This window comes from Acipenser ruthenus, chromosome 36 (assembly GCF_902713425.1).
Source record: "Acipenser ruthenus chromosome 36, fAciRut3.2 maternal haplotype, whole genome shotgun sequence".
Classification (NCBI taxonomy): Eukaryota; Metazoa; Chordata; class Actinopteri; order Acipenseriformes; family Acipenseridae; genus Acipenser; species Acipenser ruthenus.
In genome coordinates this window covers 2,628,299-2,647,900 of record NC_081224.1, presented here as the reverse complement: position 1 = coordinate 2,647,900, position 19,602 = coordinate 2,628,299, and the positions used below count along the sequence as shown (strand labels likewise).

General features: G+C 41.9%; 1 protein-coding gene across 1 annotated transcript in view; it reads left to right on the top strand.

Annotated features, from left to right (window-relative positions):
- The first annotated feature begins 3,424 nt into the window (after nucleotides 1–3,424).
- The window catches only part of LOC117402021 (serine/threonine-protein kinase N1), a 69,192-nt gene continuing 53,014 nt past the window's right edge, over nucleotides 3,425–19,602 (top strand). Inside the window, exon 1 of the mRNA XM_059007850.1 lies at nucleotides 3,425–4,203. Coding sequence (XP_058863833.1) covers nucleotides 4,183–4,203 — 21 coding nt within the window. The 5' untranslated portion in view covers nucleotides 3,425–4,182. The remainder of the gene's footprint in view (nucleotides 4,204–19,602) is intronic.

Below are 19,602 nucleotides of genomic sequence, written 5' to 3'. Positions count from 1 at the left end.
GAGCCAGGTTAGGAAAATTCAGTTTTCCTGGGACGTCTGGTAACCCTAGTTTTGAGCATTTCAGATTAACTCTGTCATTTAAAACTCAATCCATCAAACCGCAGACGAATAACAAGTTGGCTTCCATGGTGTGAAAATGCTGTTCTAGGTCTCAGACTCCACTCATGAGTTAAACGGCCTGTATGGCTATCTTGTGGCTCTGACACGCTGAAATCACCATGCCTTCCTCCCTCGGGCAGGACAATGGGATATTACTGAAAGCTCTCCATACATCACAGATCACACACACTCAGGTATTTTCACCTGCAACACCTCTAGAACTTTATCACCAGCGACACAGTCAAATATCGAATTTGCATAATGTACTCTTGCCCTGTCAGTGATGGAAACAGCCTCAAGCATGGCTGTAGTCACAAGGGAATAGCTCATAGATGACTATAGGCTTTAGTAAGCCAAAGAAACCCAGTGAGTGACAGAATCAAACACCCAGATTCAGAAACAAAGTGTCAGTGCTCACTTAAGCAGGGGTGCAAAGCGTTTTGAAAATTGGTGCTAAATTGTTTTGAAAGTTTAGCACCAGAGAGCCTACTGGTGCTTAATGATCAAACCCTGCCCCAATCAAGAAGCGTCTCCTTCAGCCGCTCCTACATGACTAGGTAACCCATTCCACACCCTCACCACTCTCTGTGTGAAGAAGAGTCTCCTTCAGCAACATGACTAGGTAACCCATTCCATCCCCTCACCACTCTCTGTGTGAAGAAGAGTCTCCTTCAGCAACATGACTAGGTAACCCATTCCATTCCCTCACCACTCTCTGTGTGAAGAAGAGTCTCCTTCAGCAACATGACTAGGTAACCCATTCCATCCCCTCACCACTCTCTGTGTGAAGAAGAGTCTCCTTCAGCAACATGACTAGGTAACCCATTCCATCCTCTCACCACTCTCTGTGTGAAGAAGAGTCTCCTTCAGCAACATAACTAGGAAACCCATTCCATCCTCTCACCACTCTCTGTGAAGAAGAGTCTCCTTCAACAACATGACTAGGTAACCCATTCCATCCCCTCACCACTCTCTGTGTGAAGAAGAGTCTCCTTCAGCAACATGACTAGGTAACCCATTCCATCCCCTCACCACTCTCTGTGTGAAGAAGAGTCTCCTTCAACAACATGACTAGGTAACCCATTCCATCCCCTCACCACTCTCTGTGTGAAGAAGAGTCTCCTTCAGCAACATGACTAGGTAACCCATTCCATCCCCTCACCACTCTCTGTGTGAAGAAGTGTCTCCTTCAACAACATGACTAGGTAACCCATTCCATCCCCTCACCACTCTCTGTGTGAAGAAGAGACTCCTTCAGCAACATGACTAGGTAACCCATTCCATCCCCTCACCACTCTCTGTGTGAAGAAGTGTCTCCTTCAACAACATGACTAGGTAACCCATTCCATCCCCTCACCACTCTCTGTGTGAAGAAGAGTCTCCTTCAGCAACATGACTAGGAAACCCATTCTATCCCCTCACCACTCTCTGTGTGAAGAAGAGTCTCCTTCAACAACATGACTAGGTAACCCATTCCATCCCCTCACCACTCTCTGTGTGAAGAAGAGTCTCCTTCAACAACATGACTAGGTAACCCATTCCATCCCCTCCCCACTCTCTGTGTGTGAAGAAGCGTCTCCTTCAGCAACATGACTAGGTAACCCATTCCATCCCCTCACCACTCTCTGTGTGAAGAAGAGTCTCCTTCAGCAACATGACTAGGTAACCCATTCCATCCCCTCACGCTCTCTGTGTGAAGAAGAGTCTCCTTTCCTCCGTCCTGAGTCTCCACTTATGGTTGTTGGTAACGTTGAACCCCCTCAGAAATGACTGGCTTTGAAATAGAAAGTAGAATGTGGGGGACTTGTCTTGTAAATAAGCATTATTTAAGGGTTGAATTTCAATCGGATTTTGATGTAATTTGATGTTGAGCTGTGCAGAAAGTGCGTCATTCGTCAAGCCTATAATGAAAGGGCGTTGATGACGACATTAGCTAAAAACGTGTGTCTGCTTGATATAGTTTCTTGCACAGTTCCAGGGTTCTTCAGTGCATGAGTGTACAGAAATAAAAATCCTGAATGGATAGAGTCTCTCATAAAAGGAAATTTGCACTGTAATCTTTTCCCATGGTTGGCCATGTGTTTTTTAACATGCATTACCATACATCTCCGGGCTTCACAATGTTTACCTATTCTTAACCATGCTGTACTACACTGTGCTGCGCTTTTACTAACTTTTATAAATACATGACCTGTAGACGAGTTAGAAATAGTAAATAAAAATATAGTGAGTCAAGGAGAAGTCTCCACAAATATAGGAATGCAAACGTGTGTGTGTGTGTGTGTGTGTGTGTGTGTGCGGATGCGGATGCGCCAGGGAGGTCGTAAATAAGTTGGCTCCGGCAGCCTCATTACACTTCAGCCATCAGCACAAGGCTAATAGGAAATCAAATTACGTGGAGGAAAAGCGCTGAAGGCTCATTTATTACAGTGAAGCTACGGCATGTTTGGTCCCCACCGCTACTATTTCATCTTGGCGAAAGCGAGTCCAATACTAGCATGAACTCAATAAACAGCTTCTCTCATGTAATACAGATCGGCAGTGTGCAATTTGGAGAACCTTGCAGAAATGTGAACAGCTTCTGTCATGCATGTAGCTGTGTGATTGTTTATTTTATTTATTAATTTTTTTAAAAGCCACAGGTATTACGGCTTCATGCAGCGAGGGAAGATACGAGCCGACCCCGTGCACCGGGGCGCCTATTCCACAGCGTTTGATTTGCGGGTCAATGAGACAGGAAGACCGAAAATGTTTGTCCACTGGACCGTGACGTTTATTTTAGTTTATTTATTTATTTATTGTTATTTAGATTTTATCTTGATTGTTTAAAGTTGTATATGGATTACATTCATCTCTGGTTCGTAAGCGTGCTGTTGAAAAGTAGCGTATTGCGGTAGATCACTAGTAAAAGCACGCTGACTATTATTAGTTTAGCCAGGCTGTTGCAATAAACCCAGTGATGGCGAATTTGTGCTTTTCTTATAGGCTTATAATAATAATGATGTAGCAGCAGAAATGACACATTCCAAATGCCACTAGCAGGTAATTACCGGTCCCTATAATTAATACATCCCCATTCAGTAATGATTTTTTATTTGAATTTTTAGAAATTAAAAAAAAAAAAACATTATGAAATAGATCCATAATAGGAATAGTGTACGGAACTGCAATAGTCGCTTGAAAGTACACACACACACACACACACACACACACACACACACACACACACACACACACACACACACACACACACACACACACATATATATATATATAATTCTTTTGAAGGACTGGTCTGTTCTATCAACCCTGGATGACGTGACCGCGGGCGCGTTCCCGTGTCCTTTCTCTCCCTTGCTCGCTCGCTCGCTCCAGCGGCATCAGTATCAGCCTCTCAGTCTGCTTGCAAACCAACTGGCCGAAAACAAAACAGAAACAGCAGCGAGAGGGAGGGAGAGGGAGATAGAGAGAGAAAGAATAAACTACATCGGGACTTGTCACAACAGCTGCCTGTTTTAAAAACACCTATTGATCTTACCCGACTACCGGGATACTGATAAACAGATCTTACTGAACGCGGAGTGGCGATGGCTCGTTGGTGCACGGAATAAGTCGGGTTTTTTTTGTTTGTTTTTTTACATTTTGTTTTGTTTTGACAAAAGGGAGGTGTTGCAGCAACTGGGAGCGAATTTTTTTTATAGTGTGCCCGAATATATTCGCTGCGGACCGATAAACCAGACCAAACCGCAGCGGTAACAGAATTAATATTGCACCAACGCTACGCCTGATATTGATTTTAGTTGAAAATAACAATAATATCACGGGAACTGCCACTCTTGTCAAATAAGTACTGCACGTTGGGTGAAGGCAATTTCACGTTTGCCAATGATAGACTGGGAGGAAGCGGTGTATCAGTAAGCTAACCCCGCTTCTCTCGTCTCTATCTCCCGTCATGAAGGATTCGTTTACTCGTAGATCGGAATAAAACACCGCTTTAAGAAGACGATTTGGGGGGGAAACCAAGGCGGTCTTCAAAGCATAACAACATACACTTTGTTCGTGGTTTCTGATAAGAAGAGAAGAATGGCTAATGATTCATTGCAAGTAAGTTAAAATAAACGGTTTTGTTTATTTATCTATGTATTTATATTTGTATTTGTTTAACGCCCGGCTTGCTGTTTGGGAGGCAGCAGCGGGCGTGTGTTGTGTTTTGTGGTTTGATGATACATGTACAAGTTTAATTTGCATTGAAAGACAATGGAAATACACGCGATCCTAAATTACTGCGCCCGGCAATGTTCAGTAACATTTCAAGTTTGTCAGTCCGTGTTTCGCCGTCACGCGTTAGTTCCAGGGAGCACGATCATGTTTTGCTGTAATGATTGGTAAGGTTGCCTTCGCTTTTATTAGTGTTATTGTTCCTTTTAAAGTCGCGAAACAAGTATTATCCCAAGTTTAAAAGCATCTGTAAGAACTGATCGGTTTGCTTGCATTGCACTGTTGTGGTATGAGCATTGAGCTGGGTATTAATTCGTTAAACCGCACTTTCACTTATTATTATTATTATTATTATTATTATTATTATTATTATTATTGCATTTTCCTTAAGTCCCTAAACCTGTATTATCATAAGTTTAAAAGCATTAAATAAATAAATAAATAAATAAATAAATAAAAACTAATCGTGTGCTTTCATTGCACTGTCCTGATACAATGTGATCAATACGCGGGGTATTTAAAAATTAAACAGCACGCGATTGCGTGTAACTTGAGCCGACGTCTGTTAGACAGTAAGCAGGTCTTTTATGAAAGCAACATGTTACCGCATACACACTGAACCACTGACCGTAAAAAAAAAGCATGGCGCAGAATATTTATGAATGTCCTTTATAACAATCTTGATAGGATTGACTCGCTTGGCAGAGCCTTGGCATTTATTTATTTCATGAATGCATTTCTTGTTAAAGGACACACTCTTTATTTAAAATGCACCTGTCTGTGTTATGGCCGTCTTTCTACCATTTATGCTTGAACGTGTATAAAAATAAATAGAGAAATAAATAAAAACACAAGCATTGCGCTTGCCACCCGTTCCTTCCTCTTCAATGGAATGGTCCTGATCGTGTCACATCACCCTGCCAGTCTTTCACGCTCTAATCCCTCCCCAGTTACGTAGTGTGTTCACTGCGCTGTGGCACAGCGTTTCCTAGTGGAACCGGTTGTTGTGTATTGCTTGCATATGCTTGCGCATTGCTGCCTGCACGCTGCTTGCGTTGTCCCTGCAGCCAATCGGGTAAGTCATGGTTTGACGAACCGGAGTGATCCGCGCACGGCTCCATTCTGTCAGTTAAGTGCGGTTTGGGAAAGGTGTGCAAGCAATGGTTATCAATTTGCATGCAGTCAACGCTTTATGAAACCGCGTGGTCTCTATGGTGAGGTGGGGAAGTAGGGCTGCCTATAGTGGCCATTCTTTGAACTACTGTACGCAGTATGAACCCTTTTTTTATTTGTAGGTCTTTCCATATTCAGTTACAGCGGTTTACAATTCATTATGGAACTATAAAAACGTTTCTGTTGGGTCCTAGTGATATATGTATATACGTGTGAGTGTGTGTGTATATGTATATATATATATATATATATATATATATATATACACACGCAAAAGCCATCTTGAGAAACCCTCCATCACAGCAACATCTTTTTGGGAGTGATTTTGTGGTCTCCAAAATACAATACCTTGCCTGTTTATTGAACAGTTTTGCCAATGCAGCTCATTCCAGTTGTGTCTTTATTTTGTCTTCAAATGCAGTGACGAACCCACAGTGAAAACTAGTTTCCATTGATGTTCCACACATTTCAACTTCATCTTGGCAATGTTTATAACCAGCCAGAACGTTTTAAGGGTTAACGCATATCTGATGTTTCAATGCCAAACACTAACACCCTTACCACAGTGGTTACCACCCCTGCCTTTGGGGTCACTGATCTGAACAGCGACTGACCAGGGCAAGCAGTAAGGGCTGAATGAATGTGCAGGGATGGGAATAAGACTCCAGGTGCACAGCAGTTAGATCCATTCCTGGTTTCACTATGAGTTTGATAAGACATACCTGAGCTTGTTACCAACACACTGTGGCTTATCAAGCTGGTAGTAAAACCTGGAATGGGTGAAAGTGCTATGCAATAGGAGTCTTACTCCCACCTCTGCATAGCAGGGTGGTTTGGTTTTACTGTAAGTTTAATTGTTACCTATACACTGTGGCTAATCAAGTTCATATTAACACCTGGAATGGGTGAAACTGCTATGCACTGGGAGTCTTATTTCCATCCCTGATTTGCCTAAATGACACAAACCCTGTGTGATTCCCTCAACCATCTCTGCAAGCAGGTTGACTCTGTCCAGGCTCAGAATTCAGTGCTCAGTCCAAGCATCCTCTCCAGTGACTGCTGGAGTCTCCTATTGTGTGCAAGGTCCGACCCGCCCTGTACACACGCTCTGTCACTGAGAGCTCAGACCAGTTTGCAGGGCGCCAGATCCTGCCAGAATGGTTATCAGCAGAAAGCTGAAGTCACGTCCTGTTTTGTTAAGTGTTGCCTATAGGCTAACCCATGCTTCTGCTCTTAAAAATGTGGCCGTTCCCACTGCATTGCAGGTCTAGCATGCCATGCAGATGGGTCTGCAGTTGGTACAGCTCAGCGTTGGTGTGCTTTTTCTGTTTCATTTGAACAGCAGGTTTAAACCAGGCGCACAGAATGCTCATAATCTCAGACTAATGTAAAGGTTAAAAAAATGTTCGCAGGAGCAACTGTTAATCAATCTATAGCCAGATGAATCTGAAAGGTGAATAGGAGGATAGGAGTCAAGTTTGGGGAGGATCTGTGAAAATTCATGGCATTGATCTTGTTCACTGTGGACAGACAGACAGACAGAATCTCTACGTAAGGCAGTCCTCTTTTTAAATGATGACCTTAAACAGGACTGGGTGCAAAAATCTTGGAACATTTTTTATTCTGTTTTTTAATTTATATATATTTTTAATATATATATTTTTTCAATTTGAATTTATACATTAGAAAAAGTTTGGTGCTTTAATTAACGTAGAATAAAGTGCTCGGATGACATCCTTGGCGTTGACCCTTACAGAAATGCACAGTGAAAGCATAGCAAAATTGTAATAAAGCATATTGAAAGCCTGGTAAAGCATAGCAAAATGTAACAAAGCATAGGTAAGCATTGTAAAACCCAGAGAGGGATGGTAAAGCATATTTAAAAAGAAAAAAAAAAACATGGTAAACCAGGGGGAAAAGCAAAGGGAAAACTGCAGCATTTTCATAGAAATCTACCATTGTAAACTTCTATAAGGAATGCCAGTGATCTACAAACCAGTGCACACCCTAGCACTGCATTAATCTGCCTAACAGCTGGATCTTGTTTTGCACAGTCAGCACGAGGGTAGGTATCCTATGATGACTAACAAAGGAGAATTTCTTTTCAAGGCAAAAGACCAGGCGTGACTGGGGTAAGCCTGTTCCATCCCCAGCGCAAGCAAGCCGTCAATAAAAGGCTTTGGAAAGTTATATACACATATATAGTCATGTACAGTGGATCAGCAGGCAGCTGTGTTTACAGTGTTAAGACAGGCCTTGGTGCTGATCTGCTAGGCGGTAGAGTGTATGCAGTCCATGCATGTGCCATGCCCTTTCTGTTCATGAGTTTTGTTAGAGGCTGGCTCTTCTAGTTTAGATCTGCATTGCAGATTGCATTTGTACTGTGTTAGGGTTAGGGTTATATTGCAGTAGCACTGGAACCTCTGTGCTAACCAGGCTGTTGGTTCGCTTAACAATAAAAAAAGAGCCTGAAATGTCATCAGTGAACCTGATAAAGATGAACCGTTTGGTTCCAGCAGCATATCGTGTTCATAGATTAATACGTCCAGTGGCAGCTGGTGGTTATTTGTGGGTGCCTACACCTGAGGTGCAGGTGAGGGGTGGGGTACAGGGGGCCCTCCTCAGTGGTAGAAGCACTAGTGGATCTGTTTCTTGTTGGAAGCGATACAAAAAGTTTGCTTGACGTCACCCCTACAGCCAGCCTGTTCACAGGCTAGCAACAAGATTTAAAAAAAATAATATAAAATATTATATAAATATTAAAAAAAACACAAATATACTGTACGGTATATTTAATAACCGATTACCCCAAACAGGCAGTAGTGGTCTGTAAAAAAACAAACAAAGAAAAATAGCCAAACACAGCACCTGCATGATGTTGGAAATCCGACAAAACCCAGCAGAGCTTAACCAAGTGTGTGTGAAGTGCTGCAAGATCCAGGACTTGCTTAACAAGTAAGCATGCTAGAAATGGAGCAGCGGGAAGTGACAGAGCAACAGGAACTTGAGGAGCTGACACACCCCGAGTTCTTGGAAGTTTTCACCCCAAACAGACAGAAAGCCACCATGGAGATAGAGGGTTGAAACAGCTGGATTCAGGTAGGCAAAGCCAGGGAAAAAAAGAAACTTAGTCAAACACAAGCACCAGAAATCAAAACATAAAAATTTAAATGATCAAAACCAACATCAAGAGAATGAAAGGAACAACATCCAGGACCCTATAAACAGTGCTGACCAGGCAGCAAAAAGAGGAGGTCATGATTGTTGGGGACTCCATATTGAGAAACACAGCAAGTTCAGTGTGCAGCCTGGACCACCTTACAACAACAGTGTGCTGCCTTCCAGGAGCCTCTGTCAAGCACATCACTGAGAATGTGGACAGGCTCCTAGAACGAACAGGAGACAACCCGGTAGTAATCATCCACATCGGTACAAACAACATTGGAAGAGACAGGCCAAGATCCCTGCAAAACAAATTCAGAGAGCTAGGAAGGAAATTAAAAAACAAGACCAAAACTGTGGTATCTTCTGGGATACTACCAGCACCTTGCAAAGGACCATATGGACAGCTGGAAATACAAAATCAAAATGCATGGCTGAAATCGTGGTGCACACAGGAAGGCTTCACCTTTCTTGAACATTGGAGCACATTCTACAACAAGGACTATCTATACAGGTGGGACGGACTGCACTTAAATAAAAAGGGAACCAATCTACTCAGAGAAAGGATCCTCGAGGAGGTTCAGAAGCATTTAAACTAGAAAGGAAGGGGGGAGAAATCAACAAAAAACAGAAGGGGGACCACATCAAAATAAGGGCAACAACTCGGGTATGATAGCCATTCTAAATGCTAGAAGTCTCAAAAATAAAATGTTAGAACTTGAAGCTACTGCACTATCAAGTAACTACGATGTGATAGGTGTTATAGGAACTTGGTAATCCGAGAGTGATGGAGACGAATATAATATTAGTGGGTACACACTGTATAGGAAAGACAGGCAGGACAGAAGAAGCGGAGGGGTAGCGTTATACATAAGAAATAGTCTTGAAGCCCAGGTGCTAAATCTGGAAGAAAAAAACAATGCAGAACAATGGACAAAAATTCAAAGGGCATAATAATAGGGCCATGCTATAGACCACCAAATTCAGACGCCGAGCAAAATAATCTGTTATACAATGACATTAGAAATGTGTGTAGCAAAGGAGAAGCCATACTAATGGGGGATTTCAACTTCCCCCATATAAAATGGGAAAACCCGGCGGGGAGCACGACAGCCGAAATTGAAATTGTAGAAATGATAAATGACTGCTTCCTAATGCAATTTGTCAATGCACCAACTAGAGGGGAGGCATGCCTTGATTTAGTCTTTTCAAATAACAAAGCCAGAATAACTAACTAAAACAGAAGTCAGAGAACCATTGGCAAACTCAGATCACATCATTAATAAGAGACTGGGGGGGCGGTCAGCGAGCAAGCAAACACTGGTAACCAACCGCCCCTGAATACGTTGTGTGTAGCGTGCTCTAGGATAAATGTTTGCCTGCCAGGCTCATCCTTTCAAAATACGCAGTCAGTTACATTTCATTATCTGTCAGTACCTGGCATTTAACTCCCCTCCCGTACTTGATTCTCAAAACACTGAGCAAAATAACAAAAACACAATCTGAGGTTATAATTAGTATTGGGCGAGACCAAGATGCATCACAAATTAAGCATTTAATTACCCCCTTACAAGTTCCTGGTAATTAGCTTCTGAACAGGTTATTATGATCAGCTGTTTCTAAACAGCTGGGCTATTGCTTAGCAGTAAGCAGAGGCTTATTTTGAATGCAAACACAGTTTCTTCCCAACTGTGTTTATTTATGTTCTTTCAAGATAGGCAAATATTTCAGTGTCAGTAATTCAACTCTATTGATAAACTGCTGCTTGTCACAAAGGCTGATTGCTGCTAGAGCATTGGACTGTGTTTGAACTACAACACATTGAAATGATTATATGGAAGTAAGCAGACATGACTTTTCATCTATAGATCAGTGGTTCCCAACCCTGGTCCTGGGGACCCTCTGTGAGCTGGTTTTCATTCCAGCTACGCTCCCAGTTACTTAGCTAGACCCTTCATTCAACTGATAATGTATTAATTAGACCTTTTTACTTGTTTTCAGCTCTTAAACAGTGGCAGCTATGACATTTTATAAGTAACTTGAACTTTGTGTTCTCTTTGTGGTGTGTTCTCTTACTATTTTAAATTAATTGCAAGTGTGGCCTTTTAAAGTAATCGATTTTAAATTCGACAATCACTATCTTGCCTATTTTGGCAGGGTTTTTTTTTTACTTTCAGTGAAGTGGTTTGGTTTCATATGCATAACATATCCAAACTACAGAAGTAAAGGGGTGATCTAATAAATTTGCACACAACTCTAGACTTCAAAAAGCCTTCAGACACAGCATGTGTTAGCTGGTAATGTAGGTTAGGACAAACCCCCAGCACAAAGACTTTGGGATCAGCAGCATGTATTTGGGGAGCATGGAGTACAATGCAAGATAAAGCATTCGGACTCGCTCGATTTGGGGGTCCATGGCTGGGCTGTTGGGACACAAGGTTGACAACAGGATAACTGAAGAAAGGTGGAGGGATGGGATTCGATGGAGAGAAAAGAGGGGTGAGTGACAGCTCCATGTATATGTTTTATCATTGGCTGAAAGGTGATGTGTTTGGGGAGGTACAGCAGGAACACAAACTCGATTGCCTATCATCTACAGCTATGGCCAACATAACTCGTTTTGCTTCATAAAGTCGAATGAAAGCTGCTGAATAATGTTACGGTAACATATTGAATTGCATACCGCGTTGTAGTTTTCCATATACTGAGAGAAATTGAAAAAATGTGACATTTCGAAATCTAACATGAAATACTGTACTACTAGTATGGCTTCCGGTGGACTTTTTGCAATATCATTTTGTAGTTTCTTTGATTAAATGCATGTTAAGTAAAACATTTAATTTATGTTCATATAGTGTCAATCCTAAAATTCTAGGTGATGGAAAACTTTTGGCCAAGCTGTACATGTCTGGCAATCTATCTTAGAGCCGTTTAATCTTTCCTCAACCCTGAACACTTCTATTCCTTTTGGCAAGAAATTGAATTAAACCAATGTGGAAATATCCTGCAGCTGAAGAACAGGGCTGAGCCTCGCTGCTCTCCCTCAGGGACAGTCTGCCCTGCTGCCCTCCTCCCTCTGATTCCTTTAAAGCATCAGCCAATTGGCAATCGAGCTGCAGTGTCTCTGTCCAATCAGAAGGGCCGGTCGAGCAGAATGTTTTGGTGGAAGATGTAGAGATGAGTAAGAACAGATTGCTAGCAGCTGTCCTTAGTGTTTATGCTTAGAAACGTTCTTTCTTTATTTCTGCTGTTGGCAAAAGGTTCTGAAATTACATTTAAACCACAAGAGCCCAACCCACCCCCAAATTTCTAACCCTGCTCAGACATCTGGCTCCTGATCATTTCAATAATAGACTTTATTGAGGGGAGTTCTGAACCCCAGGACTGGGTGAAGCAGCAGGGCTAGTGTGAGTTTCTAACCCTGCTCAGACATCTGGCTCCTGATCATTTCAATAATAGACTTTATTGAGGGGAGTTCTGAACCCCAGGACTGGGTGAAGCAGCAGGGCTAGTGTGAGTTTCTAACCCTGCTCAGACTCCTGGCTCCTGATCATCTCAATAATAGACTTTATTGAGGGGAGTTCTGAACCCCAGGACTAGGTGCAGCAGGGCTAGTGTGAGTTTCTAACCCTGCTCAGACTCCTGACTCTTGATCATCTCAATAATAGACTTTATTGAGGGGAGTTCTGAACCTCAGGACTGGGTGCAGCAGGTCTAGTGTGAGTTTCTAACCCTGCAGATGATTCCAGGGCTAGCGTAAACTCTGTGGTTCATGACTGTGTCTTATCTCCCTCCAGGTATGTCCAGTGACACTTGCAGTTAAACGTGGAATGACTCAAACTGCTGTGCAACGGGAGTCTTAAGTATTTAAGCCCTGATTTCACGGGGGTTCGTTGACGGATCCTTTTATTAAAAGGAGGTTTGCCTCCCCGAGCTTCCAGATTGCACTTTGCTACGCTAATCCAGTTAATGCATTCCTCTAAAACAAGGGTGAATTTTAATAGGCTTTTGATTGTGGTTCGGAGCCCAGAAGGTCTAGGCAACAGATATTGATGTGAGCTTCTGTTAACCCGAAAGCAGATTCATCCTTTGTGGACAGCAGTCCGTCTTGAAGCAATGTAACCTCCACCCTGGTCCATTAATCCATTATGATGTTGTTATATTATCCCAGAATTGAGCACCCCTGTTTTAGTTATCCCAATAGTGATGAAACTTGCTTAGGATGTTCTGTAGTTATTGGGAGTTCTATCCATTAGAGGTGTACTCAATCAGCCTCCTGTGTCCTGTAATAAGCAATGCATTAAAAAAAAAAAAAAAAAAAAAAAAAAGTATTCAACAGCAAGATGCAAAAAAAACAAAAAACACTTGCGTCTGCATTTATGCATTGATAAAACGTTATCCTGCATATGCATAATATATGCATTGATAAAACGTTATCCTGCATATGCATAATATAATATATGCATTGATAAAACGTTATCCTGCATATGCATAATATAATATATTAAATATTCCAGATTTTACCAAAAGCTTGGTTTAGCTTGATTAGCCATAGTGTTGAGGTACAGTAACAAACTCAAGTGTGTCTTATTACTTATTAGGACTGGGTGCAGCAGTAGGGCTATTGTGAGTTTCTAACCCAGCTCAAACTCCTGGCGCCTGATCATTTCAATAACAGACTTCATTGAGGGGAGTTCTGAAGCCCAGGACTGGGTGCAGCAGCAGCAGGGCTAGTGTGAGTTTCTAACCCAGCTCAAACTCCTGGCTCCTGATCATTTGCAAAATATGTGAAATACAGTTCAATTGCTCATCCGAAAAGCCAAACACAATGTATAAAACAGAAAACTGCAGAATGCGTTGTACGGGGGTGTGTGTGTGTGTGTGTGTGTGTGTGTGTGTGTGTGTGTGTGTGTGTGTGTGTGTGTGTGTGCTTGTGCGCACGCGTTTATGTGAGGGATGGTTGTGTGTATTTGTGGGATTGCTTACAGTAATCACAGCTGTAGATCTGTGTGTAGATAGGATTCATTTGAGCACTGCAGTGTGGTTCAGAATGCCTCAGCTTGCCGTTTCTTGCACTCTGGTATTAGTGAAGGTGAATGCATGAATCCCCCTTGTTCTTGAGAGCTGTTATTATAACAGCTGTAATGACACGCGGGGTTAATTTGCACCGCTAAGATCTTACACGAGGAGACAGTTGTTTTTGCTAGTGCCTTGGTTTGGCTTGTGATACGTTTTACTATAGTATTGACCCCTGGGCCTCACAAAGGTAGATATTTAGTTTGTCGCCCTGAAATCACGTGGCTGGAGGTGTCTGATGGTCTAGATATCGATTCATTTATTTTTATTTATGTTTTTTGTTTGAAGGGTCATACAATTGCACAATGATAAGGTCATTACAATACAGTGTAACTTTTTTTTTTTTTTTTTACTCTGTTATACAACAAAATCATTCGTACATCTGTACATACAGTTACAAAACCATCAATGCATCAAATGCCAAAAAAAAGGAAATAATTGACTGTGACATTAAAAGATCATTTTGCAAGGCCAAATTTACTGAACCTTTGTTCTAGTGCATTGTATTTAAATATTTGTATTTAATAGATATATATATGTATCAATAACAATCAATAATAACCTGTTACATGCAATGCTTTCTACAAGCTGCCTATGGCAGAAATAATTCATTTTCAGGGTCCCCGAGTGGCTCACCTGGTAAAGGCATGGCCACGCTGTGTGCAGGGTAGTCATATGGGGCAGGTTTGAGTCCTGGCTGTGTGCAGGGTAGTCATACATCTGGAGAAAGCGCTGCAGAACCCGAAGGGACAGTTTCTCCTCATCGTGCTACAGCAGACCCTGCTGGCCAGGCGTCCAGTGAGCTCAGAGTGGACATCTGCAGGGCTGGCCTTTGTCCTCCGGAGGCCAGTAGCTCGCTGACATCGGCTCTCGAGTTCCTGGGTGCAGAAGAGGAAGCTGGCTCGGCCGTGGGATTGGAGGACGCCCGCTGAACCTTCAGTTCTCCTGAGCAGCTGTGTGGGGAAAAAATAATTGGACATTCTAAATAAAAAATGTAAAAATCATAACAATTCATTTTTACAGACACCACGTTTTGTGGTCAAAAAAAATGTGTCTAAATATCAAATGAGGGATTGCATTTTAATTCACGTCGGAAAAATCCACTTTTAAGGATTTGTCAGTATATCTTGTATTGTGCCTAGAACATACATCGTAGTTCTAAAGTCAAATAGTAGTTCATTGTTTGTGATTTATAATAAGTAAACTGCATGCGATGACATCTCTGATAACCAGAAGAGACACCCTACAGTACACACCGTGCATTACTGTCCTTAGAGATCGAATGAAACACGCCAAGGTTAACATAGAGCACTGTGGCTTTTTGTTGTGCTACAGGGGCTCCCCATGTTTACTAAACACAGCACTGTACCTGTTTAAACTGGTTTCGCCAGAAACCTATATGACTTTCCATTCAATTATCCTTTCTCATTAAATAAGCAGGATGCTGTTCATAAAATAAATGAATCTGATTTATACCTGGCTGCCTCTGTGTTCATTCATTGGAGCCTGGAGTGTAAAGAACGGGTTTTGATGGGCTGTGTTTTCTTTGTTCGGTGTGAAGGGATTCCTAGTATATCTATGCATCGGGATGGTAATATAGTATGCATTTATATACAGTAGTGTGCAGATTTAGTTACATCCTTTACTACCTGCATGAAAACCTCAATTTCAATTTTCAGTCAGTAATCAGCGATATAGAAACAACAGGCACTTGTGTGTGAAAATGTTCGACCACTTTGTGCTTCAAACAACTTCTAAAAAGTCTCCTGCATGTCAGCATTTGTGGCTGCGTGTTTCTTTTCTCCTTCTGTTTTAAAGCAATTGCACATCGCAGTGGTTTGATTTCATATGCACAAATCAGAACCATAGAAGCAATGGGGTGCTCTAATTAATGTGCACGCTGCTGTAGATAAATAGCACATGGGGTGCTGCTGCCGTTTCCTGGTACATAATCGCTTTGTGCATCTCGGTTCAAATTCACTCCACTGCCCTTGTGACCTACAGCACAGGAAACACAATGTCACTGCTTATTGTTTCTGAATATTACCGTATCCTAAAGCAACATTTAACCAAACAAACAAAACAATACAAATATTGTAGGCACAGTAAAATGGGAGGTTGGGACAGTCATGTCAATAAAGCCCTTAAGAGGGAAGATAATGTTTTTTAAAAGCATTCATTAGCAGTAAGGGCGCACAGGGCAGATTAGACAGGTGGTTTTCAACACTGCTGTGAAACGTGAGCCCTGTGCTGGTGTAACATGATCAATGATGTCATGTTGTTGCACTGTGTGAGTTTCCATCTTCATTGCGGGAGGCCAGCCTCATTGCAACACTGTGTAACACTCAGTAACAGGACATAATCCAGTGGAATCCAGAGCCATTTTAACCTCTACCCCTACTGGCTCCAGAACAGCAACAGAAGACCAACACCAGTCATTTAAAAATAGAAACGAATAGAAAGCTCAGTTTGGTTTAAATAGCAAGTTTGGTGTGGTTGGGACAGCAACATTTTACCAGTGGAGACTTTATATATATTTAAAAAAGAGATAACCTTTAAGAGCAAAAGCTGTGTCCACAGAACTTTAAGGCCTTTTTTTTTAAGGACTGATTTGTGTTTTCAGAAGTTTTTAGTTGAACTGAACTTCTAACCCTAAAAAAAAAGCTGAAAAACCAGTCTTTACAGTTGTGAATAGGGTCCAGTTTTAGTTACTAGTACTAGTTGTGGAGTAGTGGTTAGGGCTCTGGACTCTTGACTGGAGGGTTGTGGGTTCATTCCCAGGTGGGGGACATTGCTGCTGTACCCTTGAGCAAGGTACTTTACCTAGATTGCTCCAGTAAAAATCAAACTGTATAAAATGGGTAATTATGTGTAAAAATAATGTGGTATCTTGTAACAATTGTAAGTCTCCCTGGATAAGGGCGTCTGCTAAGAAATAAATAATAATAGTTGTGAAACATTATTGTTTTTTTTCTTTCCTTTTACAAAATAAAAACGTGTTGATTGCGCTCTGAAATATGCAGCTGTTTCTCTCTCTCTCTCTCTCTCTCTCTCTCTCTCTCCGTCTCCCTCTGTCTATCTCTTTTTTCATCTGTGTTGTTCAGTGTCTGACCTTCAGTGTCTGCACAGCTTTGATTGCTTGTGTTGCTGCTGAGCTGAAAGCACTGCACTGTACAGATCTGTGCTGCGCTGTGCCCGTCTGTCTGCCTGCCTGCCGCCTGCGTTATCTGTGGGACTGGCTGGGGGGGGGGGGAGCAGGATGTTGAGCGCTCCCTGTTAACCGTTTTTCTGGTTCGTCATCGCTGTATTGAACTTGTCTTGCGTGTATCTATATATTACTGACCACAATCACCTAGTATGCTCTTCATTTGTGGCAATTTGCATGAGAGAGCTGAGACAGATGGAGAGTTTTCCCCCATAACCCTCCCTTCCAAACACAGGAATCTGTTCTGTTTTTCAATCACTGTATGCCTTATAAAGTTCAAATCAATAATATTGCTATTCTAGAATATGCCCTGGACTGGAGGGAGCACCCTTTCTCTTAGGCAGTGAGGGAGGGAGCAGTTCAGTCTCCATGCCTCAAGCCTGCCCTGGACTGGCGGGAGCACCCTTTCTCTTAGGGGGGTTAGGGAGGGGAGCAGTTCAGTCTCCATGCCTCAAGCCTGCCCTGGACTGGAGGGAGCATCCTTTCTCTTAGGGGGGTGAGGGAGGGGAGCAGTTCAGTCTCCATGCCTCAGGCTTGAGGCTTGAAACTTAAACTAGCTCAGTGGTAACTGCACAAGTCATTAATTAATGCCAGTACAAAACAAAAGATTGAAAGAAGGTCATTAACATTAGTCTCTGTAGTTGTGACCTGAATTGAACACGGTTTTTATCACTCTGCAGCTTTAATAGCTGGTTTGCTGGCTAACTCTTAGTCAGTGAAACTGTGTTGGGGCCACAACCAGCCGTGGTATCTGGGTGTGTCTCTTAATAGCATGTTTGGTCTGTGATCAATGAGGGCTAAAAATATCTTCAGGAAATAAAGAATTTCTCCACGTCCCGGCTGGTCTGTGTTTTCTCTTCCAAAATGTAAGGGTCTCTTTTGCTCTACTGCAGACAGACCGTCTTTTCTTTCTGTCTTTTTCTCTGCTCTTTTTAAAATCCTTTTTTGTTAATGCCAAAGGGTTAACATGACACCAATCAATGTCACTTCACTTCCGCACCGAGTGTTTTAAAAGCAGGTTGGAAGCCAATTTTCCTCTCGTCCAGGGCGCTGCCATTTTTCACTGCCATCCTCGGTTGTAAAGGTGAGGGAAGGACATCTTTTCTTTTCTAGTTTGGAAATCAACACGTTAAGAATGGGTTTATTTAATACCGGCCGACGAGCACGGGTATCAGCACAGCCCTGTTAACTACATCACTATGTGACTCGGAGCGCCTCTCTGTGTTAAAATCACTAAACAGTTGGCGGGGAGAGTGCTCTAGCAGTTTGTTACACGTCTGATTGTTTAAAAGCTGTCGGCCCCTGATCCTGTCCCGTTTTAAAGGGACAGATTCTTATTTGTATTCTGTGATCAGTTACGGTTCAGGTAGGCATGATTCGCCATAATTTCAGAATTTAATAAATGTGACGCACAGCCTATCAGGAACATCTAATCACAGCGGCATTGTTAGCTTGACCCGTTAGGTGCAGCTTAACCCATTCAGTGCCTTCGTTCTCCTTTGAGGACAGGCTTCTTCGTAATTTTTTGGAGCATTTTTAACTGGCAGCCTCTACCTGTTTTAATTTTCTCTCTAACTATATTGTTATGATAACTTACTCTAGTTTTGTTAACCGCAATTAGTCACGTTTAAATGCAATCTATCAAATTACATAAATACAACTTGTATTTGGTACTTAATGGATTAAACAAGTCAAATCTAATTGCATTTAGTAAGAACGTAAGAAGTTCTACCCCCTGATCAGAGACCAGCGATGCAAGTTAATGACACTTGAATTTCAAATACATGTGAAGTGCTAATCATGAGCTCTGTATAAGGACACACCTTTCCAAGCTAAATCATTCGCAGTTCTGTTTTGTGTTTTACACTGAGCGATCCTTGTTCTTGTATTTGTATTGGGCAGCAGTGTGGAGTAGTGGTTAGGGCTCTGGACTCTTGACCTGTGGGTCGTGGGTTCAATCCCTGGTAGGGGACACTGCTGCTGTACCCTTGAGCAAGGTACTTTACCTAGATTGCTCCAGTAAAAACCCAGCTGTATAAAAGGGTAATTGTATGTAAAAATAATGTGATATCTTGTAACAATTGTAAGTCGCCCTGGATAAGGGCGTCGGCTAAGAAATAAATAATAATAATAATAATTTGCAACCACTTTTAATCAGTTTGAAACGATAATCGTTTGAAACGATTGTTGTACAGTAGAATTCTGTATTTGTACCTGTCTGGTTATTTAGAATAAAGAGAGTAAACATGTGAATGGGTGTGTAGCTGTTTATGCTACTATTAGTATAACTGCAATTATAATTGTAATCACTGCAGCATAATCGTGTTTTGCAATTGAACACAATAGCATTGCAGTTGCAATTTACACAGAGTTATAAATGCATGGAACAGCCTACCAGCTGAAGTAGTATGATCTAAAACACTGGGAACATTTTAAAAAAAAAGACAAGATTCTGTGCTTCCCTCTGCACATGAATCGAGATGTATTCCGCTTCTCGCAAGTGAAAAAACCCTGTCGTTGGTTCAGACATCCTAAATAAAGTGGTGATTTGAATACAGAATTGCGAAATGCAGCCACGCGGTTGCAACGTGTGTTTGTCGCTCCTTAGTTAGGCGCTGTGATAGGGGGTTCATTTGTAAACTAAAAAGCACCAGAGATTATAATGAGGA